General features: G+C 41.8%; 1 protein-coding gene across 1 annotated transcript in view; it reads right to left on the bottom strand.

The window, feature by feature from the left end:
* Positions 1 to 27,261, bottom strand: part of LOC109893393 (protein shisa-9B-like) — a 39,814-nt gene extending 12,553 nt beyond the window's left edge. Inside the window, exons 1-3 of the mRNA XM_031827404.1 lie at positions 26,359 to 27,261; positions 23,760 to 23,875; positions 3,908 to 4,066 (exon numbers count right to left, since the gene is read on the bottom strand). Of these exons, the coding sequence (XP_031683264.1) occupies positions 3,908 to 4,066; positions 23,760 to 23,875; positions 26,359 to 26,879 (796 nt within the window). The 5' untranslated portion in view covers positions 26,880 to 27,261. The remainder of the gene's footprint in view (positions 1 to 3,907; positions 4,067 to 23,759; positions 23,876 to 26,358) is intronic.
* Positions 27,262 to 27,660: the final 399 nt, after the last annotated feature.

Genomic DNA, 27,660 nt, shown 5'->3' on the forward strand with positions numbered 1-27,660 from the left:
AATCACTGCCTCATTGCCTGCATCCGTAATGGGTCAGAGATCAAACGAACTCCACTCATCACTATCAAACGCTCCCTGAAACACTTCAGTGAGCAGGCCTTTCTAATCGACCTGGCCGGGGTAACCTGGAAGGATATTGATCTCATCCCGTCAGTAGAGGATGCCTGGTTATTTAAAAATAAATGCCTTCCTTGCCATCTTAAGCATGCCCCGTTCAATAAATTTAGAACCAGGAACAGATATAGCCCTTGGTTCTCTCCAGACCTGACTGCCCTTAACCAACACAAAAACATCCTATGGCGTTCTGCATTAGCATCGAACAGCCCCCGTGATATGCATCTTTTCAGGGAAGCTAGACACCAATATACACAGGCAGTTAGTAAAGCCAAGGCTAGCTTTTTCAAGCAGAAATTTGCTTCCTGCAACACAAACTCAAAAAAGTTCTGGGACACTGTAATGTCCATGGAGAATAAGAACACCTCCTCCCAGCTGCCCACTGCACTGAGGATAGGAAACACTGTCACCACTGATAAATCCACTATAATTGAGAATTTCAATAAGCATTTTTCTACGGCTGGCCATGCTTTCCACCTGGCTACCCCTACCCCGGTCAACAGCACTGCACCCCCCACAGCAACTCGCCCAAGCCTTCCCCATTTCTCCTTCTCCCAAATCCAGTCAGCTGATGTTCTGAAAGAGCTGCAAAATCTGGACCCCTACAAATCAGCCGGGCTAGACAATCTGGACCCTTTCTTTCTAAAACTATCTGTCGAAATTGTTGCAACCCCTATTACTAGACTGTTCAACCTCTCTTTCGTGTCATCTGAGATTCCCAAAGATTGGAAAGCAGCTGCGGTCATCCCCCTCTTCAAAGGGGGGACACTCTTGACCTATATCTATCATACCCTGCCTTTCTAAGGTCTTCGAAAGCCTAGTCAACAAACAGATTACCGACCATTTCGAATCCCACCATACCTTCTCCGCTATGCAATCTGATTTCAGAGCTGGTCATGGGTGCACTTCAGCCACTCTCAAGGTCCTAAACGATATCTTAACCACCATTGATAAGAAACAATACTGTGCAGCCATATTCATCGACCTGGCCAAGGCTTTCGACTCTGTCAATCACCACATCCTCATCGGCAGACTCGATTAGCCTTGGTTTCTCAAATTATTGCCTCGCCTGGTTCACCAACTACTTCTCTGATAGAGTTCAGTGTGTCAAATCTGTTGCCTGTTGTCCGGGCCTCTGGCAGTCTCTATGGGGGTGCCACAGGGATCAATTCTTGGACCGACTCTCTTCTCTGTATACATCAATGATGTCGCTCTTGCTGCTGGTGAGTCTCTGATCCACCTCTACGCAGACGACACCATTCTGTATACCTCTGGCCTTTCTTTGGACACTGTGTTAACAACCCTCCAGATGAGCTTCAATGCCATACAACTCTCCTTCCGTGGCCTCCAATTGCTCTTAAATACAAGTAAAACTAAATGCACGCTCTTCAACCGATCGCTGCCTGCACCTTCCCGCCTGTCCAACATCACTACTCTGGACGGTTCTGAATTAGAATATGTGGACAACTACAAATACCTAGGTGTCTGGTTAGACTGTAAACCCTCCTTCAAGACTCACATCAAACATCTCCAATTCAAAGTAAAATTTAGAATTGGCTTCCTATTTCGCAACAAAGCATCCTTCACTCATGCTGCCAAACATACCCTTGTAAAACTGACCATCCTACCGATCCTCAACATCGGCGATGTCATTTGCAAAATAGCCTCCAATACCCTACTAAATAAATTGGAAGCAGTCTATCACAGTGCTATCCGTTTTGTCACCAAAGCCCCATATACTACCCACCACTGCAACCTGTACGCTCTCGTTGGTTGGCCCTCGCTTCATACTCGTCGCCAAACCCACTGGCTCCAGGTCATCTACAAGACCCTGCTAGGTAAAGTCCCCCCTTATCACAGCTTACTGGTCACCATAGCAGCACCCACCTGTAGCACGCGCTCCAGCAGGTATATTTCTCTGGTCATCCCCAAAACCAATTCTTCCAATGGTCGCCTCTCCTTCCAGTTCTCTGTTGCCAATGACTGGAACGAACTACAAAAATCTCTGAAACTGGAGACACTTATCTCCCTCACTAGCTTTAAGCACCAGCTGTCAGAGCAGCTCACAGATTACTGCACCTGTACATAGCCCATCTATAATTTAGCCCAAACAACTACCTCTCCCCCTACTGTATTTATTTTGCTCCTTTACACCCCATTATTTTTATCTCTACTCTGCACATTCTTCCACTGCAAATCTACCATTCCAGTGTTTTACGTGCTATATTGTATTTACTTCACCACCATGGCCTTTTTTTTGCCTTTACCTCCCTTATCTCACCACATTTGCTCACATTATATATAGACTTATTTTTCTACTGTATTATTGACTGTATGTTTGTTTTACTCCATTTGTAACTCTGTGTTGTTGTATGTGTCGAACTGCTTTGCTTTATCTTGGCCAGGTCGTAATTGTAAATGAGAACTTGTTCTCAACTTGCCTACCTGGTTAAATAAAGGTGAGATAAATAAAATAAAATAAAAAATGCACTGTAAGGTGACCGATAAATCCAATACCTGTTGTATTCGGCGCATGTGACAAATAAAATTGGATTTGATTTGAAAATTGTTAAACAAATCCAAATATATGTTAGATTTTAGATTCTTCAAAGTATCCATTCTTTGCCTTGATGACAGCTTTACAAACTCTTGGCATTCTCTCAACCAGCTTCATAATAAATGCTTTTCCAACAGTCTTGAAGAAGTTTCCACATATGCTGAGTCTTGTTGTCTGCTTTTCCTTCACTCTGCGGTACAAGTCATCCCAAACCGTCTAAATTGGGTTGAGGTCGGGTGATTGTGGAGGCCAGGTCATCTGATGCAACACTCCATCATGCTCCTTGGTCAAATAGCCCTTACACAGCTGGATGTCTGTTTTGGGTCATTGTCCTGTTGAAAAACAAATGATAGTCCCACTAAGCGCAAACCAGATGGGATGGCGTATCGCTGCCAAATTCTGTGGTAGCCATGCTGGCTAAGTGTGCCTTGAATTGTTTTTATAAATCACAGACAATGCCACCAGCAAAGCACCCCACACCATCACACCTCCTCCTCCATGCTTCACAGTGGGAACCACACAGGCGGAGATCATCACCTACCCTACTCTTACAAAGACATGACGGTTGGAACCAAAAATCTCAAATTTGGACTCATCAGACCAAAAGACAGATTTCCACTGGTTTAATGTCCATTGCTCGTGTTTCTTGGCCCAAGAAAGTATTTTCTTCTTATTGGTGTCCTTTAGTAGTGGTTCCTTTGCAGCAATTTGAGCATGAAGGCCTGATTCACACAGTCGCCTCTGAACAGTTGATGTTAAGATGTGTCTGTTACTTGAACTCTGTGAAGCATTTATTTGGGCTGCAATCTGAGGTGCAGTTAAGTCTAATGAACTTATGCTCTGCAACAGAGGTAACTCTGAGTCTTCCTTTCCTGTGGAAGTTCATTTGATTTGTTGAAAACCTTTTTGGTTACTACATGACTCCATATGTGTAACTTCCTAGTTTTGATGTCTTCAATATTCTACAATATTAGTACAAAAATAGTACAAATAAAGAAAAATCCTGAAATCAGTAGGTGTCTCCAAACTTTTGACTGGTACTTATATTGTACTGTGAAATATATGCATTTAGTTAGATATGAAATTATAATGAAATTATATATTACCCCTTTTGATTAGCTGATGAAATCTGATTAACTATTTTGATTGTGAAGTTAATCAGAGAAGCAGCTCGCCGCTTATTCATGTATTCCCATATCCGCATATCTTAGAATGAGCAATAACTGTGTCTCTTACCGACAGCCTTGAGGGAGGCGTACTTATTGAGCTCTTTCCCAGGTTGCTGTTGCTCATAGGGGCTAGTGATCTGTCCCAGGGAAGGGTAGGGGTGGGGAGGAGACCCTAAGCCTGGCATTAGTGATGATCCTGGACCCACACTGTTCATCTGGTTAGCCTCTGTAGGGAGAGAAAGGGAAAGATGGCAGGTGTCAGTTTGGCAGAAAAAGTAAAAAATGTCATTAAATATTGATGTTCCATCTGAGTGATTGAGATTATGGGCCCATATAAATGCTACAATGTATTTAGAAGTGAGTCAATTCGATTGTGCACTGTTGTATTGTTTTCCCACTTAAGTGAGGCAATATTTTTTACATTTCACTGCAGTGGGCTAAATCAGGGTCACACAGTGCTTCGGACTTAATACAAAACCTAGAATACATAATATAGAATGCCCACCCCAACTCACGCCCTGACCAAACTAAAACAGAGACATAAAAAAAGGAACTAAGGTCAGGACGTGACAAATCAGTGATTCTTCCTTCCTGTCAGTGGTGAGATGTAAGATCTGGTGTCTCCCAGGAAAGCTGTGGAAGTCGAGACCTGCTAGACCCCATGTAGGCAGCTTACACTATCTCATTGACCTGCCAACACAATTGTTATAGTCTCTTCATGTTAGCCCTGGGATACAAATCATTAACCGTCCATCGCTCCAAGCTAGATGGCCCCTCTAGCCAGCTCACTGTGCTAATCCTCTCCCAATCGAATCTCTTTGGTTTCCTCCAAACAAGCCTCAGCCAAAACCAACAGCAGCGTAGCTCAGCCCCCAGCTGATATGTCTCTCAATCGGCCTGATCGAAATCAATTTGACAGATGGATAAGAATGGACAGAGGTAATTGCTTCGGATCCTTGGTAACATTGCACCCCGTGCTGGTTGGCCCTCCCTGGGGACTCAGCTGGAGAGAGAGAGTGTGATGACTGCTCTTTATAAAATGGTACTAATCCAGCATCCAGCATCCAGACATCTGCTTAATTGAGGAGTGCATGGAACCATGGCAAATTGACTGGCCCCCTGCCTGCTGGCATGGCAGAACAACCAGATGTTGTGGGCATCATTTTCAACTGGCCCTGCAGGACCCAAAGGAGGTCAGAAGACAGCAGACTGCACCCACGGCCAGGTGTCAGTTTGGGGGACGGTGAATGCCACCTTAATAACTCCAGCAATACTACAGTAGCTATCTACAGTAGAATATCAATAACGTAAAGTTAACTAATAGCTCAATATTGATATTGTGTGTAATAGCAGAGTTCTATAAAATGCATTCCCCCAGTTTGGCTGTAGCAGTTACTGATTGGTCAAGGTAATACTGTACATCCATTCAGCCCATGTTGTTGTTGTATCCGTATTCATGTTGCACATGTAAACATAAGTCTCTTCCATTACTGATGTCCACAGCCCACTGTGAGGAACAATACCAGGACCTTGAGAGAGTAGAGTCATTGTAGTAGACATTGTAAGTGACCATAAACTGCTGCTTGGGCATGTTGAGAACACTAATGAGTTTTCAAAGTACAAGCAATCTGTTGAGCAGCGAATTGAACCTATGGCACGAAATTCTGTTAGTAACAATAGCTTCCTATGTATGACCACATATTCAACAAGTAAAATAGAATGGTCCAGCACTGCTTGAAGGTCTGGATTCATTCAAAGGCTACTACAAATTGTAAATATCTTCTGTTAGAAAATGGGAAAATAATGATCTGACTTCTTATGGGCCCTGTGTGTGTTATTCTTATGGGCCCCGTGTGTGTTATTCTTATGGGCCCTGTGTGTGTTATTCTTATGGGCCCTGTCCTACATTAGATATTCATTCGTCTACAATCGTTTTGATTTTCACAACACCATCAATAAGTAACTGAGTAATATAGAAGCAATATTAAGTAACTGTTTATTATTATTATGATTAATCAAAAGACATAGGTTGTTCTATTATTATTTATAGTGAACAAGTATTCATTAAAGAGAGTAAATGAAAAGGAGTTACCTTGACTGTACCATTGAGACTGAGATAAATGAAGAACTATAAACGTCTGCTTTAGAAAATAGAGATGACAACCTCCAGTTCATTACTCATCTCACAGATGTAAACGTTCAGTAGTAGAAGACCTGGCACCATTTACTCCAGTGTGAATGCTTTTTTAATATATAATTGTTGTGTTCTTACTACGACACAAACAGTAATAAATGATACTTGAAAGAGCGATAACGTTGACATGACTTTATCGTTCAAACTCAAGTTCAAGCACCGTGCATTAATGCGCAGGCGCAGTACTCAATTAGCATCAATGCTCTAGGTTCCTCAATAACAACATACAGTAGTGCTTATGATAAAAGTGGTATAATAGTATCACAATATATCATACTTAACAAGGATTCCAGAATTCAATCATATCTGCAGTGTGACCACCCTCCTTTCCCCAGTGTCACGTTCTGACCTTTATTTCCTTTGTTTTGTCATTATTTAGTATGGTCAGGGTGTGAGTTGGGGTGGGCAGTCTGTTTGCTTTTCTATGATTTGGGTATTTCTATGTTTCGGCCTAGTATGGTTCTCAATCAGAGGCAGGTGTCATTAGTTGTCTCTGATTGAGAATCATACTTAGGTAGCCTGGGTTTCACTGTGTGTTTGTGGGTGATTGTTCCTGTCTCTGTGTTTGCACCAGATAGGGCTGTTTTGGGTTTTCACGGTTCTTGTTTTTCTATTCAGTTGTTCATGTGTCCATTTTCGCATTAAAAGAACCATGGACACTTACCACGCCGCATATTGGTCCTCTGATCCTTTTCGCCTCTCCTCTTCGGAAGAAGAGGAGGAAATCCCTTACACTAGTCATGATGATCAAAACAGGCTGTCAACTTGTAAGTTACACATAATAACTGGCCGTGATCGATGACATATTTGCGGAGGCACACTGAGGCCAATTAACAACTTAACGACTCCTTTTACAAGTCAACATTTTCTGAGAGCAGATTTCTCTGGCAAGTTTACACTTCAGTAGATTGGGAGGAAAAAAGGTGAAAAGGACATACAATCCCCCATTACTTATGCCCCAAATCTTACCAAGCAGTTTGCATAATAGGACTCACATCTTGTTTTAACTGTATGCTACTGTACACCGGCATCTCTCTGCTGCACTGATGGTACGAGGGGAGAATACAGACATGACGATCACAGAGTAGACATGTTTGAAATGATAAAATACAGGCTAAGTCAAATAAATTGTCTTATCTGTAAGAACTGTTGCATTATAATACCTCATTTTATTGTTGCCATGCAACGTCTAATCAGGCACACACACCACAGTGTGAAAAGCAAAGAGCCTATTTTGCTCGGTTTCATGTTAGTTAGTTGATAAGGAGGTCAGTGGATGTGGAACCCTGTTTTTCAGTGCTGCAACTAGTACAAAATATTCCATTCTAATTAGCTCCACAGCTAATATACTAAATACATTTGCATTTACACATTTAGCTGAACACTATCATCTGCTTTGGACAGTGGACAATGAGCCGTGAAAGAAATGGATAAAAAGAAAATCAAATCTAGGCTAAAATGGTTCTGTCTGACGGTGAAAAGACTGATGCCAAGTGGACTGAAATAGATGTTCTGATTTGAAACAGGGTCTTGGTAGCAATGACCATTCGTCAGGGAAGAGATGTCAGCTATCGCTGAAATGTCACCAGAGCTTTTGTTCTCCTCGTCTTCCTGGCTGGCAGGCAATTTGATTGGATTCTTCTAGTCTATTTTTCCCAGACAGTTACTTAATGAATATGCCAGCTTTAGTTACGCATGCTTCCTGGCTCATGACTCAGCAGCAGCCACTGGAAGGTTTCTCTTCTCCAGATGATGAACACAATCATCGCTGGATCTACAGGTCCGAAAGGCTGAAGGCAGCAGCGATGTAAGCAAAGATGTCTAATCGGACTAGTCTGACAGCCGGGCCAAGACTGCTTTAGCCAACAGCAGGTGCACTAATCAATTTTGGTTGGAGAGGAAAGAAATGATATGATAAGAAAAGTTGCATGATCTTTCAGATACTCCAAACCAAAATGTAGGAATGGATGGCTTGAACTCAATTTATCCCCAGAAAAATACAGCATCAACAGCAAAAAAATTGCAGTTCGAAATCAACTTCTGTTTACTACAAATAAATTATGAAGTTGATCCTTTGTGTTTAATTTCATGCTTATCCACAGGGGAATAAATATGAAGAATGGGAAAAGTTCATAGATACTACTCTAGCAACTTGCCCACCAGATTTGGACCTAAAGGTTCCCTGAGGGCTACTGACTATGATAATCAGAAACTTTGGAAATTCTTTTGAAATACTACACTGCCTCCTGGAAAAAAATATTCCTCCTGCTGCACAGTGGTCCCAACAGGAGACGGTTCAGGAACAACAGGGTAGTAGAGCTTTCAACAGAGGTCTGGAGGGACCCCAGCATGAATGAATGATGATTGTTGAAACGTTCCAGTGTTTTCTGTGGAAAAGGACAAGGGTTTAAAGAGGAAGAGACCATTGCACAGAACTACAATGTACTTTAAAGAGAGGAGAAAATGCTTTTGAATGGAGAATAGGGAAGATGTTTATTTTCCTTAGCGAGTCCAATTAATATGAAAGAGGATAGTGTAGCAAGAGTTAAAAAGTGGGAGGAGGGCAGTGGGAGAATAAGGTCAGGGACAGGAGGCGTGAACCAAACATGAAACAACTGTCAGCACCACTTCAAAAGGACTACTGTACTCTCCTCTCCCACTGAAAAATAAAAGATGGTACAAGTATAACATTCTAACTTTTTTAACAAGTATAAACTTTTAGCTGTTCAGAGTCCACTATGCCATGGTGCAGCCTCTCCATGATAATAAAAAATATAATAATAGTGAAATAGGCTAATTAGAGGCTAATTTCCCACCGGTCAAATAGATGTTTCCGTGCTGTGCTAATTACTTTGTAAAAGACCATGAAATGATCCGTGTTGCCTCATTAAAAGATATATACAGGGAAGCTTTACAACTCTTTCCCTACACCTGCTAATAGTGGGTCAGGTATGGTTCTGTGACTAGGTGAAAACAATGAGTGGTTTTTAAGAATCATTGTTCTCTGAAATTACCCCACCTCTGGAAATGTGGAAATCTGAAGTACAAGCTGTAACTTTGGCATTGAGCTGCTAATTTAAGGAGTAATACATCCATCCCTCCATTGTCTGTTTACAATGGATAAAATCCCATTTCATCTGCCAGGCATTGGTCCTCTTTACACACGATTTCTTCTAAATTACTGGAGTCCCACTTCAATTCACTTTCCATCTGTCTGCCACTGGTAAAAAGTGGTACATTTGTGAAAACTTTTGTAAGGTTAAAGACTCAAAGGTTGTTGCAGGATTAAGTGAATCAACACTACAGACACAGATACCTTTCAAGAACTCATAAAAAATGCAAGAGCGTATTTTGGGAGCTGGATGCCCCAAAGGGATGGATGGTACAATGGGAAGGGCACTCTCATTCACAGGTTATTTACAATTGGGGAGTGAAAGTCTGCATAAGGTTTAGTCCTAAGACCTCCAATAACATATACAGTATAATTTATTAGCAATACTTCATCATATTTGATGCACGCTTGTAGTTTCATCAGCTGTTTTGGCATTGCTTTGTTGCATTGAAATATTTCAGATTCAATAAGCATGTACAGAAAATAACCTAATACAGTATTTGCATACTTCCAATATACCTACTGCAATGAATGTGATTTCAATACTTTGCACAGTTTGTCAGTATTTGATGTTGATTTTCACAAATGAATTTGTCTAGAATAGTCAGTGTGACATTTAACATTGAGCCTCTCGCAGAAACCTACCTCTGCTAGACGGATTTACAGGGTATTAGACAGTGCGCAAGAAGAAAGTCAGTCAGTCACTCTTATTTGTCCTGATGGAAGAAGTCTATATTCCATGTAAATGTGTGTCTAGCCCTTGGCTTTTCTTCTTTATACTCATAAAGGTTGGACAAGCTGAGAGATTAATAGCCAGGCCTTGAAGATTGATGAGAAAAACATTTGACTCACCAGGGTAAATCATGACTTGACAGGTCATTTTATAGGTTGAATTTCCTCAGTTGTAATTTACATAAAATAGGCATATGCAGGGATGGAACATAACTGATCTGGGTGCAGATGATGGCATAAAAACAGTATCTGAATTCCTACAGACTGAGGAAAGCCATTGTCTGTGTAATCCAATCTGACAGGTGGAGCTCACTGTGAGTTAAAAGCAGCAGAAGAATCAATAACGCCTCCTCTCTTCTCCTCTCTCAGAGCATTGTTCACTCCTTCTCTGTGCTCTACATGCTTCCATTACCTTAAATTCATACGCATTCATCAGCTCACCTCTGAAATGTAGCCTACGCTTCCAGACTCGGGAGTGTTATTGAGGGCGACACTTCACTTTGTAAATGTTGGTGTTTATGGCTTGATTGGCAAACTAGGTGAACAGGTTTCTCTCCAGAGGCAAGTTAGACTACGCCAACTAAGTAATGGAATCTCCAACTTACAATGGCCTGTCTCCATAGTTCATACATTAACCAGTTGGCAACACCCACATGAGCAACAGTTCATACTCCCATTATTTATCTGCTGAGGGAGAACAGGCTCTGCTGCACTCACAAAAAGCCTGCATGAAATGAACATTTAATGAATTTATATGCCAGCACTATGTAAATCTAATGTATAAGCTTTGTCTTTTTGCATTACTGAATTAAATTGACGTTCCCTTATGCTAAGAGTATATTGGATGGACAACACAGTTATTCTGTCAAACGTATTAATTACAGTGACACCATTGTATGTGCTTTATGAATGGATAATTCAGTAAACAGTTAGGTAAAAATACAAGCACAGAATAACATTAAATATAGATAAAACACATTCACTATTTTGTGCATTAAGATGTAGGTGCTGTGGTCTGGGTGAACTACTTAAAATCCTGTATGATGGTGGGTTTGTGTGCACTATTTGTGATAATGGTAATCTCCATGCCACCAGTTGGGTCAAAGTTGTCCATGCATGGAAGCGTGCGTTTCATTCGTCTATAGAACAGACACAAATGTGACTTCTACACAATAAATAATATGCCCATAGCAATGCAAAAGCTAATCACTATCTGCTCATCCAAGTGCTTGCATATTGCCTTGTGCTACTTATGGTACATTAAATAAATTAGTTTAGACAAGAGAGAACTTCATTTGTATTCCATTAGTTGGAGTAAACCCTCATCTCACTTTTCAACCTTGTATCAAGCTTCTCTTCTCAGCCTGCGAGCTTGACAAGGCGTTATCATTCATGTCAGGTACCAACAAAGATATAGAACTACAGTTTTGGTATGCAGCACCAGTACTTTTAAAGGAGGTTTGGCCCTTAGGCGGAAGCTTAACTAAAGTGTCTCAAAATGATCACAGCATTCTTTTGTCTAAAACCATTCAGCAAGGCAGATATAAAATGGAAGAGGAGATACAAAATGCCCTGTTAAAAAACAGGCATGTAACTGGATATAAAGCTGATGTTTTGTAACTGTTTTCCATTCATCGTTGTAGGTAGTAGTAACCCATTTAAATACAGTTTCCTGTGTCTTGTGGGGAAAGGGCCTGCCAGACCGTCCGGCCGTGTGTGTTGGCAGCAAGGGAGAACTTTCTTCTCTTCGGCTGCCTAGAGAGAAAAGAGGCCAAGTGGCCACAGGTGCCCCTTGCTCATACAGGCAGGCCTGGAGGAGAGAGACAGGACAGTGCGTGTGGCCAAGATGGCCCCAGCAGCACACAGGACAGAAGTTGAGTGTAGCCTAGACGCCAGCCAGCCACCCACCCAGAGGAGAGGCAACTAGAGGAGAGGGAACTAGAACAAAGCCCTGTCTGTCTGAGAGGATTGTGTCATCTGTGACGGCTGACACGTGTGAGAACTCCCTCTGGACCAACCAGGCACCCACAACCCCTACAATAGAGGCCATCCTAGGGAGGCAGCCCTGGCATGGGTACACTTGGCAGTGCCAGACATGGCTAGGGGATGAGGAGGAGAACAGGCGCATGACTGTGCCCTATAGACACACTACTCTACCCCCTGCCCAGAAGTTAGTCAAAGAGACAGAAGCAAAACGCCAGGGAGAAAATAACAATTTTAGTGGAGCTGTTGTGCAGTCAAAATAAATGCAGTCCTCCCGACAATGTATTCTCAAGGCTATAATCTCAGGGATATAGCGGACTATATTCTGTATACAGGGTACAGGATTTTGTAAAGTGTTTCTGAAGGCTTTTTCTGTTGATTGGGAGAAAGGACACTTTGTATGCTAACAGGCTTTGTTGTTCTATTGTAATATCTGTCCGTTGTAGCTAGTTGATCTAATATTACAAATCCATCTGTGCTGCCCTGTTTTCCTGAATCTCACATACTACTGCAGCTGAACAAAGGGATTAATCGCCTGAACGCTTACCAACCAACTGAAGAGGGCTCAGTCACATAGCTAGTGCTGCTGTTCCTGCCGGTGCAATTATTTACCTCTCATGTCCAGTTGACAAAATTAGATCCTTGTGTGTGTGTGTGTGTGTGTGTGTGTGCACGCGTGCGCATGCGCACGTATATGAAAGCCATACCTTGATGTCCTCAAATACATCAAAGTGACAGTGATAGATTTTTCTGTGTGTGAAAACAGAGCACAACCTATTTTGTTGCAACCAGATGCAAAGCTGGCATGAACATGTAAATAACATGGGAGGTATGTTGTTGTACAACTGAGGCATTATCTACAAAGAGAGAACTACCAGACCCAGTAGAGATGTAATGCTACTGTACTACAATGACTGAAGGTCGACTGGGTATTACTATGCTGCTCCTGAACTCATGGTGCTGCTCCTGAACTCAAAGTGCTGCTCCTGAACTCATGGTGCTCCTCCTGAAATCAAAGTGCTGCTCCTGAACTCAAAGTGCTGCTCCTGAACTCATGGTGCTGCTCCTGAACTCATGGTGCTGCTCCTGAACTCATGGTGCTGCTCCTGAACTCATGGTGCTGCTCCTGAACTCAGTGCTGCTCCTGAACTCATGGTGCTGCTCCTGAACTCATGGTGCTGCTCCTGAACTCAAAGTGCTGCTCCTGAACTCATGGTGCTGCTCCTGAACTCAAAGTGCTGCTCCTGAACTCAAAGTGCGGCTCCTGAACTCATGGTGCTGCTCCTGAACTCATGGTGCTGCTCCTGAACTCATGGTGCTGCTCCTGAACTCATGGTGCTGCTCCTGAACTCATGGTGCTGCTCCTGAACTCATGGTGCTGCTCCTGAACTCAAAGTGCTGCTCCTGAACTCAGAGTGCTGCTCCTGAACTCAAAGTGCTGCTCCTGAACTCATGGTGCTGCTCCTGAACTCATGGTGCTGCTCCTGAACTCATGGTGCTGCTCCTGAACTCATGGTGCTGCTCCTGAACTCATGGTGCTGCTCCTGAACTCAGTGCTGCTCCTGAACTCATGGTGCTGCTCCTGAACTCATGGTGCTGCTCCTGAACTCAAAGTGCTGCTCCTGAACTCATGGTGCTGCTCCTGAACTCATGGTGCTGCTCCTGAACTCAAAGTGCGGCTCCTGAACTCATGGTGCTGCTCCTGAACTCATGGTGCTGCTCCTGAACTCATGGTGCTGCTCCTGAACTCATGGTGCTGCTCCTGAACTCATGGTGCTGCTCCTGAACTCATGGTGCTGCTCCTGAACTCAAAGTGCTGCTCCTGAACTCAGAGTGCTGCTCCTGAACTCAAAGTGCTGCTCCTGAACTCATGGTGCTGCTCCTGAACTCATGGTGCTGCTCCTGAACTCATGGTGCTGCTCCTGAACTCATGGTGCTGCTCCTGAACTCATGGTGCTGCTCCTGAACTCAAAGTGCTGCTCCTGAACTCATGGTCTCCTGGACTAATAAAGTCTGGTGGTTTTGAGGTTGTAAGATGCATGGTTGTGATTGTTGGGGTTTCTATTCTGACAATGACCATTTCTTTCCCAAAGCATCCATTTGTTACAAGAAACGTCTGGTCGTCTGTTGACATGAACTAACTCTGTCTTTGCTGACCTAGTAACAATTACAAAAGATTAGGAAGAACAGTAATTTTCACAAACACTATGACACGCATTGTATGATCAAAAACAGCAATATATTTTTCAGGGGGATGTGTTTCCTATGGTATTGTAGATTATGGATACTATGATGCCAATGATGCACTAATAATGCTCATGATCTAACATGGGCTGTGCTTCATCTACATTTAAATCTGTTTATAAATGTATATATTCATCATTTAGCTGGGAGAGAACTTAAACACTTACCACTTAAGAGGGGTTTGCCAGCACTTACCAACAAAGCAAAGATGACCAAAGAACCCTATTTAAAGGGTAAGTGAAGAAAGACCCCTTTGAAGCTGTGACCATTCTCAGTGGACATTAATATTAATATTACATTACTTCTGATGTGTTAGAACACCCAACAGGGCCCTCTGTGTCATTTCCCAATCACCAGCCAGCATGGAAGCAGAGTATCCTGAGTAGTGTGAGGATGTTCAGAACAAGTGATCTAAGGTATCTGCAGTAACCCTCATGTTATTGAACTACTAAAAAATGCCATTAGGCAGTCCTAAAATAAATCCTTGTCATTGGTCATACATGAGGGCATTGGGTATCTGACCGGCAGCCTAGTATGTGATAAACCTACAACTTACTTTTAAAATACATTGTTGAACGTGGTGTGTTGTTTTAATGTACTGTACAGGGAGGGATTCATGTTCATCTTTTTCTGATGACATTTTGCTGTAGGTTTAAATGTAGCTTACTAATAGCTATACTGTGACCCATCAGTGAGGCAGCCATAGGCCACAGTGCTGAAGCTCCCATCCCATCGCTAGCTGCTCCTGAACCTCCAATTTCCACCACCTACCTGTCAACATGTCGGCTGGCTGGTAATGAACGGATCATTATTCCAGGAGGGGGCACGGAAGAAAAAAAGGGGTCTCTGTTTAAAGAATGATTAATTATTCGCCTGACATGGCAGCACCAAGAACGCCTGAATTCATTAAAGTGAATAATAATCATTTCAGCTGAAGGAGAAAACTCATCTCGTAGGCATACCTTGAGGTACAGTATGCTTGATGTTCAGGGTACTATATGCCTGTGACAACCAGGCAGCCGTTTTCTGAAAGATACTACCTTGTCCACACATTTCCGTACTCTACTTTGGCGGGTTTAGATGTAAGAGGAGAAAGTGGAAGCGTTAACCCAAGGAAATGCTTATTCTACAGTTGATGTGTTGAAAACGAAGAACTATGCTGCCTATTAGGAATGTTCATTCATTATTAGTATTTCCCTCAAAGCATGATTATTATGATATTTAAGGGTGCCTCAAATGTCTATATGTATAGTTCTCCTCAGGGGAATTTCCCTAGATAAAAGTTAATTTTTATCAGTTCAATCTGAAGTTGTAAGGGGCAGAAGAAAATCAGTGTCGGCACAATTGTGTGAGATTGCCATGGATACAGGCATGCACAATCCTATAGGAGTTGACAGTGTAACAGCAAACTGCAAGTGTATAATCAGGTCCTTTTTCCACTGTGGGGAAATTAATTCAAAGTCAGATATAATGTATTCTGCATCTTAAGTTAGTGTAATTCAACAAGAATCACTTTTCTGCTCCTATCTATTTTACCTACAACAGCAAAAGTCCACGGACAGGCCATTTGGTCGTCATACCTTTGTTTCCATGGAGATGTCATGCATATTGGCACCATATGTATTAGTTCCATCATGTGACATAAGGGAATCAGAATGGAAACCACCTGAGCCATATACAGTGCCTTCAGAATGTGTTCAGACCCCTTGACTTTATACATGTTCTATTGTGTTACAGCCTGAATTAAATTCATATTTTATTTGATATATTAATCACACTTTGTATGGTGTATCAATACATCCAGGACCTACAAAGATACAGGTGTCCTTCCAAACTCAGTTGACGAAGAGGAAAGAAACCGCTCAGGGATTTCACTATGAGGCCAAGTGTGACTTTATAACAGTAACAGAGTTTAATGGCTGTGATAGAGAAAACTGAGAAAGGATCAACAACATTTCAGTTACTCCACAATGCTAACCTAAATAACAAAGAAGGAAGCCTGTACAGAATACAAATATTCCAAAACATGCATCCTGTTCACATTAAGGAGCTAAAGTAAAACTGCAAATAATGTGTCACAAAAATGTACTTTATGTCCTGAACACAAAATGTTATGCTTGGGGGAAATCCAATACATCACTGAGTACCACTCTTCATATTTTCAAGCATGGTGAAGGCTGCATTATGTTATGGGTATGCTTGTAATCGGTAAAGACAATGGAGTTTTTGAGATAAAAATAAATAAATGGAATTGAACTAAGCACAGGCAAAGTCCTAGAGGAAAACCTGGTTCAGTCTGCTTTCCAAAAGACACGGGGAGACAAATTCACCTTTCAGCAAGACAATAACGTAAAACACAAGGCCAAATATACACTGGAGTTACTTACCAATATGACAATGAATGTTCCTTAGAGGCCTAGTTACAGTTTTGACTTTAATCGGCTTGAAAATCTATGGCAAGACTTGAAAATTGCAGTCTAGCCATGATCAACCAACTCGACAGAGCTTGAAGAATATTAAAAAGAATAATGTGCAAATATTGTACAATCCTGGTGTGCAAAGTTCTTAGAGAATGACCCAGAAAGACTGACAGCTGCAATCGCTGCCAAAGGTAATTCCAACATGTATTGTGTCAGGGGTGTGAATACCTACAGTTGAAGTTGGAAGTTAACATACTGTCACGTTCTGACCTTAGTTCTTTTGTTATGTCTTTGTTTTAGTATGGTCAGGGCGTGAGTTGGGTGGGTTGTCTATGTTCCCTTTTCTATGTTGTGTTTTGTGTTTGGCCTGGTATGGTTCTCAATCAGAGGCAGGTGTCGTTAGTTGTCTCTGATTGAGAATCATACTTAGGTAGCCTTTCCCACTTGTGTTTCGTGGGTGATTATTTTCTGTTCTGTGTTTTGCTTCAACGTTCAAGACTGTTCGTGTTTGTCGTTTTTGTTCAAGTGTTCAGTATTAAATAATATATGGACACCTACCATGCTGCGCATTGGTCTGACATTTCTTACTCCTCGTCTGAGGAGGACGAAGACAAGCGTTACACCTTAGACAAATACATTTAAACTCAGTTTTTCACAATTCCTGACATTTAATCTTAGTCAGTTAGGATCACCACTTTATTTTAAGAAGGTGAAATGTCAGAATAATAGTAGAGAGAATGATTTATTTAAGCTTTTATTTATTTGATCACATTCCCAGTGGGTCAGAAGTTTGCATACACTCAATTAGTATTTGTTAGCATTGCCTTTAAATTGTTTAACTTGGGTCAAACGTTTCAGGTAGCCTTCCTCAAGCTTCCCACAATAAGTTGGGTGAATTTTGTCCCATTCCTCCTGACAGAGCTGGTGTAACTGAGTCAGATTTGTAGGCCTCCTTGCTCACACACGCTTTTTCAGTTCTGCCCACAAATGTTCTATAAGATTGAGGTCTGGGCTTTGTGATGGCCACTCCAATATCTTGACTTTGTTGTCCTTAAGCCATTTTGCCACAACTTTGGAAGTATGCTTGGGGTCATTGTCCATTTGGAAGACCCATTTGTGACCAAGCTTTAACTTTCTGACTGATGTCTTGAGATGTTGCTTCAATACATCCACATAATGTTCCTATCTCATGATGCCATCTATTTTGTGAAGTGCACCAATCCCTCCTGCAGCAAAGCACCCCCACAACATGATGCTGCCACCCCCATGCTTCACGGTTGGGATGGTGTTCTTCGCACTGCAAGCCTCCCCCTTTTTCCTCAAAACATAAAGATGGTCATTATGGCCAAACAGTTCTATTTTTGTTTCATCAGACCAGAGGACATTTCTCCAAAAAGCATGATCTTTGTACCCATGAGCAGTTGCAAACCGTAGTCTGGCTTTTTTATGGCGGTTTTGGAGCAGTGGCTTTTTCCTTGCTGAACGGCCTTTCAGGTTATGTCGATATAGGACTCGTTTTACTGTGGATATAGATACTTTTGTACCTGTTTCCTCCAGCATCTTCATAAGGTCCTTTGCTGTTGTTCTGGGATTGATATACACTTTTCAAACCAAAGTATGTTCATCTCTAGGAGACAGAACACGTCTCCTTCCTGAGCGGTATGACGGCTGCATGGTCCAATTGTGTTTATACTTGCGTACTATTGTTTGTACAGATGAATGTGGTACCTTCAGGCATTTGGAAATTGCTCCCAAGGATGAACCAGACTTGTGGAGGTCTACAATTTTGTTTCTGAGGTCTTGGCTGATTTCTTTTGACTTTCTCATGATGTCAAGCAAAGAGGCACTGAGTTTGAAGGTAGGCCTTGAAATACATCCACATGTACACCTCCAATTGACTCAAATTATGTAAATTAGCCTATCAGAAGCTTCTAAAGCTATGAATTCATTTTCTGGAATTTTCCAAGCTGTTTAAAGGCACAGTCAACTTAGTGTATATAAACTTCTGACCCACTTGAATTGTGATACAGTTAGTTATAAGTGAAATAATCTGTCTGTAAACAATTGTTGGAAAAATTAGATGTAGATGTCCTAACCGACCAAAACTATAGCTTGTTAACAAGAAATTTGTGGAGTGGTTGAAAAACTAGTTTTAATGACTCCAACCTAAGTGTATGTAAACCTCCGACTTCAGCTGTATGTAAATGAGATGCTTCTGTATTTTACTTGAAATACAATTTGCAACAATGTCTAAAAACACGTTTTTTTTTGTCATTATGGGGTATTGTATGGGTGAGAAAAAATCTATTTAATCAATTTTGAATTTAGGCTGGAACACAACAAAATGTGGAATATGTCAAGGGACATGAATACTTTCTGAAAGCACTGTATAGCATGCATGATCTGAAGCACCGGAAACCACTGTCTCTTCTTGTATAAAAGAGTGGACTTTGTATTGTGAATGTCAAAGCCCTTCGAAAAAAATGAATAGCCATGATCTAATTATAACACAGCTCTTTCATAATCAATTAAAGGTCTGACGAGGGTTAATGAAGGTTTCAAAATTTGTCTTTGAAACTAAGGCCTCATTACTTGAATGAACTTGAAGTCTACGGCCATAACAATGGGAGAAAGCTTTCCCACTGGGCACAGACATCAGTGCAACGTCTAATTTTGTCTAGGTTAGTTATCGAAATAACTTGAATTCAACATGAAATCAACCAAAAATGTCCTCCTGATAATGGATTTAGGTTCAAAGTTAAGTGAAAAAAATACTAAATTCCCTGACGTTGATGACTTTTTGCAAATCCAATCAGTTTTCCACATTGATTCAATGTCATTACATTTTAATATTGGGGTTGAAATTACTTGGAAACAATGTTGAATCAACCCGTTTTTGCCCAGTGGGTTGCTTAAAATCATATTGTACAATTACAAAAAAGCACAATATGCAGATAAAAAGGCCAAGGAAAAAAACTATTATTTTTAATGATATCTTGATATTGACACAAGTAAGCCTTTCACCATGCTAATGAGTATCTTTCAATTGAATCCTCAATGCAGCAAGTGTTCTGTGTAATATAACATCAGATTGAAAACCCAGGAGGAGATGTTGCTCAAACACATGCAGCCTCACATTAACCTAATTACTTGTGCTGCCACCTCTTCAGAGCGCTACTATCTCACAAGACACAGTTCACACACAGACAGTCCTCATTGGTAGTCAATGCATGCCATGGGGTGTCACATATACCATGGGGCAAAGAAGTATTTAGTCAGCCACCAATTGTGCAAGTTCTCCCACTTAAAAAGATGAGAGAGGCCTGTAATCTTCATCATAGGTACACTTCAACTATGACAGACAAAATGAGGGGGAAAAATCCAGAAAATCACATTGTAGGATTTTTTATGAATTTATTTGCAAATTATGGTGGAAAAAAAGTATTTGGCCACCTACAAACAAGCAAGATTTCTGGCTCTCGCAGACCTGTAACTTCTTCTTTAAGAGGCTCCTCTGTCCTCCACTCGTTACCTGTATTAATGGCACCTGTTTGAACTTGTTATCAGTATAAAAGACACACGGGGGGACCTAGTGAATGACCTGCATAGAGCTGGGACCAAAGTAACAAAGCCTACCATCAGTAACACACTACGCCACCAGGGACTCAAATCCTGCAGTGTCAGACGTGTCCCCCTGCTTAAGCCAGTACATGTCCAGGCCTGTCTGAAGTTTGCTAGAGAGCATTTGGATGATCCAGCAGAAGATTGGGAGAATGTCATATGATCAGGTGAAACCAAAATTGAACTTTTTGGTAAAAACTCAACTCGTCGTGTTTGGAGGACAAAGAATGCTGAGTTGCATCCAAAGAACACCATACCTACTGTGAAGCATGGGGGTGGAAACATCATGCTTTGGGGCTGTTCTTCTGCAAAGGGACCAGGACGACTGATCCGTGTAAAGGAAAGAATGAATGGTGTCATGATTTTGAGTGAAAACCTCCTTCCATCAGCAAGGGCATTGAAGGTGAAACGTGGCTGGGTCTTTCAGCATGACAATGATCCCAAACACACCGCCCGGGCAACAAAGGAGTGGCTTCGTAAGAAGCATTTCAAGGTCCTGGAGTGGCCTAGCCAGTCTCCAGATCTCAACCCCATAGAACATCTTTGGAGGGAGTTGAAAGTCTGTGTTGCCCAGCAACAGCCCCAAAACATCACTGCTCTAGAGGAGATCTGCATGGAGGAATGGGCCAAAATACCAGCAACAGTGTGTGAAAACCTTGTGAAGACTTACAGAAAACATTTGACCTCTGTCATTGCCAACAAAGGGTATATAACAAAGTATTGAGATAAACTTTTGTTATTGACCAATTACTTTTTTCCACCATAATTTGCAAATAAATTCATTAAAAATCCTACAATGTGATTTTATGGATTTTATTTTCTCATTTTATCTGTCATAGTTGAAGTGTACCTATGATGAAAATTACAGGCCTCTCTCATCTTTAAGTGGGAGAACTTGCACAATTGGTGGCTGACTAAATACTTTTTTGCCCCACTGTATGGACATAAGCCTCAGACTAGATTAGATACCCTGCATAATTCACATCCAGTGGAATAGCCTGTCTAAGTGAGAGCTTCGGCTAGCGCAGTGTGCTTGCTTTACATGTGTGATAATGAGATTCATTCACCAGAATAACACTCTTCAGGTGCTTCAGCCCAAAGGGTTTTATTCCATTCCGATTGTATTGATGCTGTATGAGGCAAATTTGAAAATCTATTTGAACTAAATTATCTCCCTTGTTCTGATTTTATCTTTTATTTTTTTTACCCCACTATGGCAACCCTGATTATGCTCTCTAGTCTAGTGGATGAGGTTTCTTAATAGTCTTGCTGAGATACCATGCTACCATAAAAGGCTCTGTCAATTTCCTGACTTGATGTCTGTCTACTAAGCTGCACACAGTGGGTTACCTCATTCAAAACAATCACACACTGTGTTGCTGCCTGAGAGTATGTGCCTGCCACCAGTCAGACTCAGCACTCGTGACTTTAAGCACTTTAATGGTATTTCAGACTGGAGAACCTAAGTAATGTAAAGTGTTTTTTAGTCCCAGTGCTCTATGAAATGGCCCTGCTCCCAGCACAGTCACACACCCCACTCTCTGGGTTATTACCGCTCTGCCTGCATGGAGATGGAGTCAGCTCTTTAACAGCACAACACCTGGGTGTCTCCCCTCACACACCTCCCTGTGCCTCTCCACATCTTCAACAGGGAGCTCACTGGGTGAGGCTATTCACACTGATACAATAACCCATCACATCTTCTCATGAAACAGCAAGACACTGCTCTGCCTGTGAGACTTTTTACAAGAGAACAGTCAGTGTGGGAACTAGTGTGAATAGCTGCTCAAAGAAACCTGTGCTGTCATCCCACTTTATTGAATAAGGGTCCCAGTTAGCATAACTAAACAACACTACCTCTGTTCCAATACAGCGCACACCTTAATAGTGATCAACTGCTCCTTCTGATTCCATAATGCCCACATTATGCCAAACCAATAAAAAACAGTGTGTTGAATTCTAGTGGAATCACACACATTGCTTTCACCCAATCCCTGGCCTTCTAAGGACACCTGAAAAGCTCTGTCACACTAAATTACACATCCCTTTTGTGTGCCAACACAGTGGAGATTGAAGAGGTCCTTGTTGCTTCAACTTGTTGTGATGGACTAAGAGATATAGTGTTGTGCTATGAGGAGGTGGGAGGGCCACTGACAAAGGAAGAGATTACCCAGAACCCACCTCTCCACTCATCTAACCTCTCCAATCCACAGTGCTATTGTGTGAAAACGTATGGATCCTTCCCAATACTGTGAGGAGAGACAATGCCAATGTGTGTCCATGCAGCCCACCTGATTGCAGAACTGGGTCTCCAATCCCTTTGGTAATTCCTACCCAAGGGATGGGAGAGAAATATGCCAGCTCTTCACGTGAATACAAGCAACAAGCTTCAATTATCAGTGGAAACTACATTCAGCTACACTCAAGAATCTAAGTGGAGGCTCTTGACCCAGAGCTGCCTCATCCACTTCAGTTTTTGACAACAAACAAAAAACACACTGCTGCCATATGCTTATGACGTCAACATAAAACTAGTATTCCCATTATCATTCTCTCCAAGTCCAATTTCTCCGTCTCACACAAACAAACAGCTTGTTTTTCATGTCATACATTGACACTCCTTTTCGGCATGAAAAATGCACTACCACAAGTAAACATGTCATTTTACTTCTCTCCAACAACAGACGGCATGCATTACAATCACTTTCAAACAAGCAAATGGGGAAAAGTCTGTCCATTGCCATTAGTGACTAAAGCCTAGACTTTGTGATTGCAACTGGCAGCCTGAGACATGCAATCCATAATAAAATAATACATCCGGCATCATCCATGTGTGTGTGTGTGTGTGTGTGTGTGTGTGTGTGTGTGTGTGTGTGTGTGTGAGTGAGTGAGTGATTTCTTGCGGGTCTGTGTATAGATGTGTGCCTGCCTGTTTGGGAGAGACTAAAAAGAGAGGGATGAGAAAGAAAGAGCCAGTTGTAAGAGATGGAGAGCAGCGCAAGACTTATACTACTGTTAGTCAGCGGCGGATGATGATGATAATTATCCCAGTGTGTTAAATGATTACTGAGGCTGTGAGTAATTGCTTCAGCAGCTCACAGGACTCTCCAAAATGGACTTCTTTCACAACTCTCTTATCTGGAGCAGCTAAATCAGGCGAGCCAGGAAGGCAAAGGGTGGTGGTGAAGAAAGCCTTTTGAATTTCACAGCTGCCTCACTACAACCACAAAGACCAATCGGAGACTGTTGGGCACTCCAATAGGACTCCAGCATAGAATTGATGAAAATAAAAATGTCAACGTTCTCTTGCGTGATAAGGTTTACTGGTGGTGGCTGTTTGAAACATTGTGTGTGTGTGTGTGTGTGTGTGTACTGAGGTAAAGACTGTGCATGATTTGTCTGATCACAGCAGTCAGACCCTCAGGCTTCTGCAGATGGCATCCTGTTTATACCATCTCTGTATCTCAATCATGACCATACCCAATTCATTGCAGAGCTACACATAATACACTATGCATCTTACCATTAGTTGTACTTTCCAATGTGTATCAAACTATTGTTATAGTGGCTATTCTCTATGAAATGAGACACTGGATGGAAGAGGCCGACTTACGGAGACTGTTCGCAGGTACCCTGTTGGCTTGCATGTTGTCATAGTGCTGTCCATGCACTCCAATGTCTTCTGAGTGTTCTCCTGGACCAGGCTGGCGCATCACCTGGGCTAGAGCCCTGACAAAACACAAACACCTCAATCAGCTGGTTCACTCAATAATAAAGCATGACATGGAAATCAAAATAGCTACGAAAACTAGATAAATTACAGCAGCTCAAACGCTGTAAACCTCAATATGTATCTGATATTTATCGGAAATCCTTACAGGTCTTAATGTTTGACTAATGTAGATTCAATCAAATCAATTACTCTCATGCTTGTAGATGAACTACCAATGACCAATTATCATATGCTCAATGGGTTTTCATTGATATGCACAGTACCATTTATGCTATATTGAGTTAGTGGGATCACCTTCCTTTATGCATTGATACTATAGTTGAGAAATATGACAAATCACAATAGGGATCACAAGGTATGTTGAGACAAAGGCAGCCCACTGAGCACAGACGTCATTTCAACGTCTAATTTTGATTTACTTTTGGTTGAGTTGTCAATTAATGTAAGTTCAACGTGAAATTAAAGGTCATCACATTGAATATTTTTGTTGAAATGACATGGAAACAACATTGAACAAAATAACCTTAAGTTCGCTTCCCCAAAAAAAGAACAATGAAGCTAATTAAAATTCTGAAATCTAGGGCAGTGAGATAATTAAAAACAATTGCAGGTGTAATGGAGTAAAAAAGTGGCTTTTAATGGCATCATGTTGGTAGATGACATCAAGGGAGATGAGAGCATGGCTCATCACACACTATTACCTACAACACATCTGGTTTTACCAGGACGTAGTGAGCATGGCTCATCACACACTACTACCTACAACACATCTGGTTTTACCAGGACGTAGTGAGCATGGCTCATCACACACTACTACCTACAACACATCTGGTTTTACCAGGACGCAGTGAGCAATGCTCATCACACACTATTACCAACAACACATCTGGTTTTACCAGGACGCAGTGAGCATGGCTCATCACACACTACTACCTACAACACATCTGGTTTTACCAGGACGCAGTGAGCAATGCTCATCACACACTATTACCTACAACACATCTGGTTTTACCAGGACGCAGTGAGCATGGCTCATCACACACTACTACCTACAACGCATCTGGTTTTACCAGGACGCAGTGAGCATGGCTCATCACACACTACTACCTACAACACATCTGGTTTTACCAGGACGTAGTGAGCATGGCTCATCACACACTACTACCTACAACACATCTGGTTTTACCAGGATGCAGTGAGCAATGCTCATCACACACTATTACCAACAACACATCTGGTTTTACCAGGACGCAGTGAGCATGGCTCATCACACACTACTACCTACAACACATCTGGTTTTACCAGGACGCAGTGAGCAATGCTCATCACACACTATTACCTACAACACATCTGGTTTTACCAGGACGCAGTGAGCATGGCTCATCACACACTACTACCTACAACGCATCTGGTTTTACCAGGACGCAGTGAGCATGGCTCATCACACACTACTACCTACAACACATCTGGTTTTACCAGGACGTAGTGAGCATGGCTCATCACACACTACTACCTACAACACATCTGGTTTTACCAGGATGCAGTGAGCAATGCTCATCACACACTATTACCAACAACACATCTGGTTTTACCAGGACGCAGTGAGCATGGCTCATCACACACTACTACCTACAACACATCTGGTTTTACCAGGACGCAGTGAGCAATGCTCATCACACACTATTACCTACAACACATCTGGTTTTACCAGGACGCAGTGAGCATGGCTCATCACACACTACTACCTACAACGCATCTGGTTTTACCAGGACGCAGTGAGCATGGCTCATCACACACTACTACCTACAACACATCTGGTTTTACCAGGACGTAGTGAGCTCATTATTATTCAGTATAGAGTTCTCAATCATTCAGAATGAAAAGTATGGCATTTTGATGGAATCTCAAGACATCAGCGCAATTGGACAGGTATTCACAGTCACTCATAAATAAAATATAGTAGGCTGCACAGGTATTGCCTATGATTGCCAATCAAATTGTGGTCAGAAGAACTGACTGATCATGTATATTTATTCTATATTTTAACACTTCCCACTAGGCAAAAACTGAATGGATCATGAATCAATGTTGTTTCCATGTGTATGTGACCAATACAATTTGATTTGATTTGATTTCAACCAACAAATCTATGTGATGTGGGGAAAAATGACTGGATTTGAAAAAAGTCATCAAGGTAAGGAAATTTCGTATTTATTTCACCCAACTTTTCACCGAAATGTTTTTTTGATTTTTGTTGTTGATTTCAACCAAATGTAAATCGAAACTAGAAGTTGAACTGACGTCTGTGTCCAGTGGGTTATCACCTATTTTAACAAAACAGCATCTTTAATGCATCTAAATATTTTTAAGAAACTTCTGACACCCAAATAAAAGTTACATTCCTGCATTCATTTCGGCTATCCAAAGTTGTTACTGCATTGCGCACAGGGACTGCTGATGTTGTTTACTGTACACACACCTTGACATGTTTTCTCTGTGTGGACGGTGCGCCTTTTCAAGTCCAAGTTTTGTGAAAATCCCAACGAGGGCCATTATGGCAACAACTCCACATATGATATACACAATTAAGTTTGTTTTATCCTTTGTGGGGTCGTGAGTGGGGTCTTTTTTCTTAGGCGGGGGTCTGCCTGTCATCATCCACGGCGGGGTGTCATAGTTTTTGCAGGTGGTCTGGTCCAGCCGCGAGCTTGTAAACTCACAGCAGAATCTGAAGCCACAGGTCCCGCAGCAGTACAGGTAACTGCCGGTCTGGCACACAAACGGCGGATCCCACTGGCCCATCACATCGTAATAACCCCGGCACTTGTCCTCTGTATGCGGACTCTCCGAAACGCTATTTTTTCCGTTCAATTTTGACTCGTTAGTACCCGTTTGTACCATAATAAAGCCGTCTAGCTTCTGCCCTGGCTCCCCCTCCGCGTCGCATACAAGAACTTTCACCAAAAAGTAGCCAAGCAACAACCCCGCGCTTCTCATCATGTGCGTCCCTTTGTTACTTTTCTTCTCCACTGTAGACGAAGGAAAGGCGATGACCAGGTATCATAACAAGCTTGTACGCATAATCCAAGAACATGAAACACAGCCATCCGCGATGATTATCATGATTACGCACCGCAACTTCTGCGCGTAATTGTCCATCAGCGCACGGTGATGTTGTATGGGAATGTGTGTAAATGTTATTTCTGTTCCAATTGCTTATAACAAAAAAAATGATGAGATCTTTACACCGATGCGACAACAACACTTTTACAGTTGCTACAGGTATCTTGAATAGGTTTAGACAATTTCTCTGCGCTGCGCCACAGACATCCTCCGTTGACAGTCGGAGTCCTTATTGGTAGTTCACTCCAGGCAGTAGGAATATTACCGAACCAATTACCGAGAGAGTGGGAGAGTGGGGAAGGAAAAGGAGGTGGAGACACTTGTGGTAGGTGGGAGAGAGACAGGCAGAAAGAGAGAGATCTGATGTATGCAATCTGTTGTTTATATACAGAACAACATGCTCATGCTCAGATTTCATTTTTTTCATAGTAGCCTACTGCAGGCTACAGAAAAATATATACTGTATTCAGACAATACAATACTGTCCGAATATGTATTTATTTATATGCCTAAGAAGTCGCAGGGTGCATTTAAATGATAGAGTTGCAATGCTGCTGTTGGCTGTCAAGTCAAATGTGATTTCATGCATGTTGTATTTGACTGCTATTTGTGGCCGATATATTGCACCTTATTTGTATCATTATGTATTGTTCAATAG

This window comes from Oncorhynchus kisutch, linkage group LG6, assembly GCF_002021735.2.
Source record: "Oncorhynchus kisutch isolate 150728-3 linkage group LG6, Okis_V2, whole genome shotgun sequence".
Classification (NCBI taxonomy): Eukaryota; Metazoa; Chordata; class Actinopteri; order Salmoniformes; family Salmonidae; genus Oncorhynchus; species Oncorhynchus kisutch.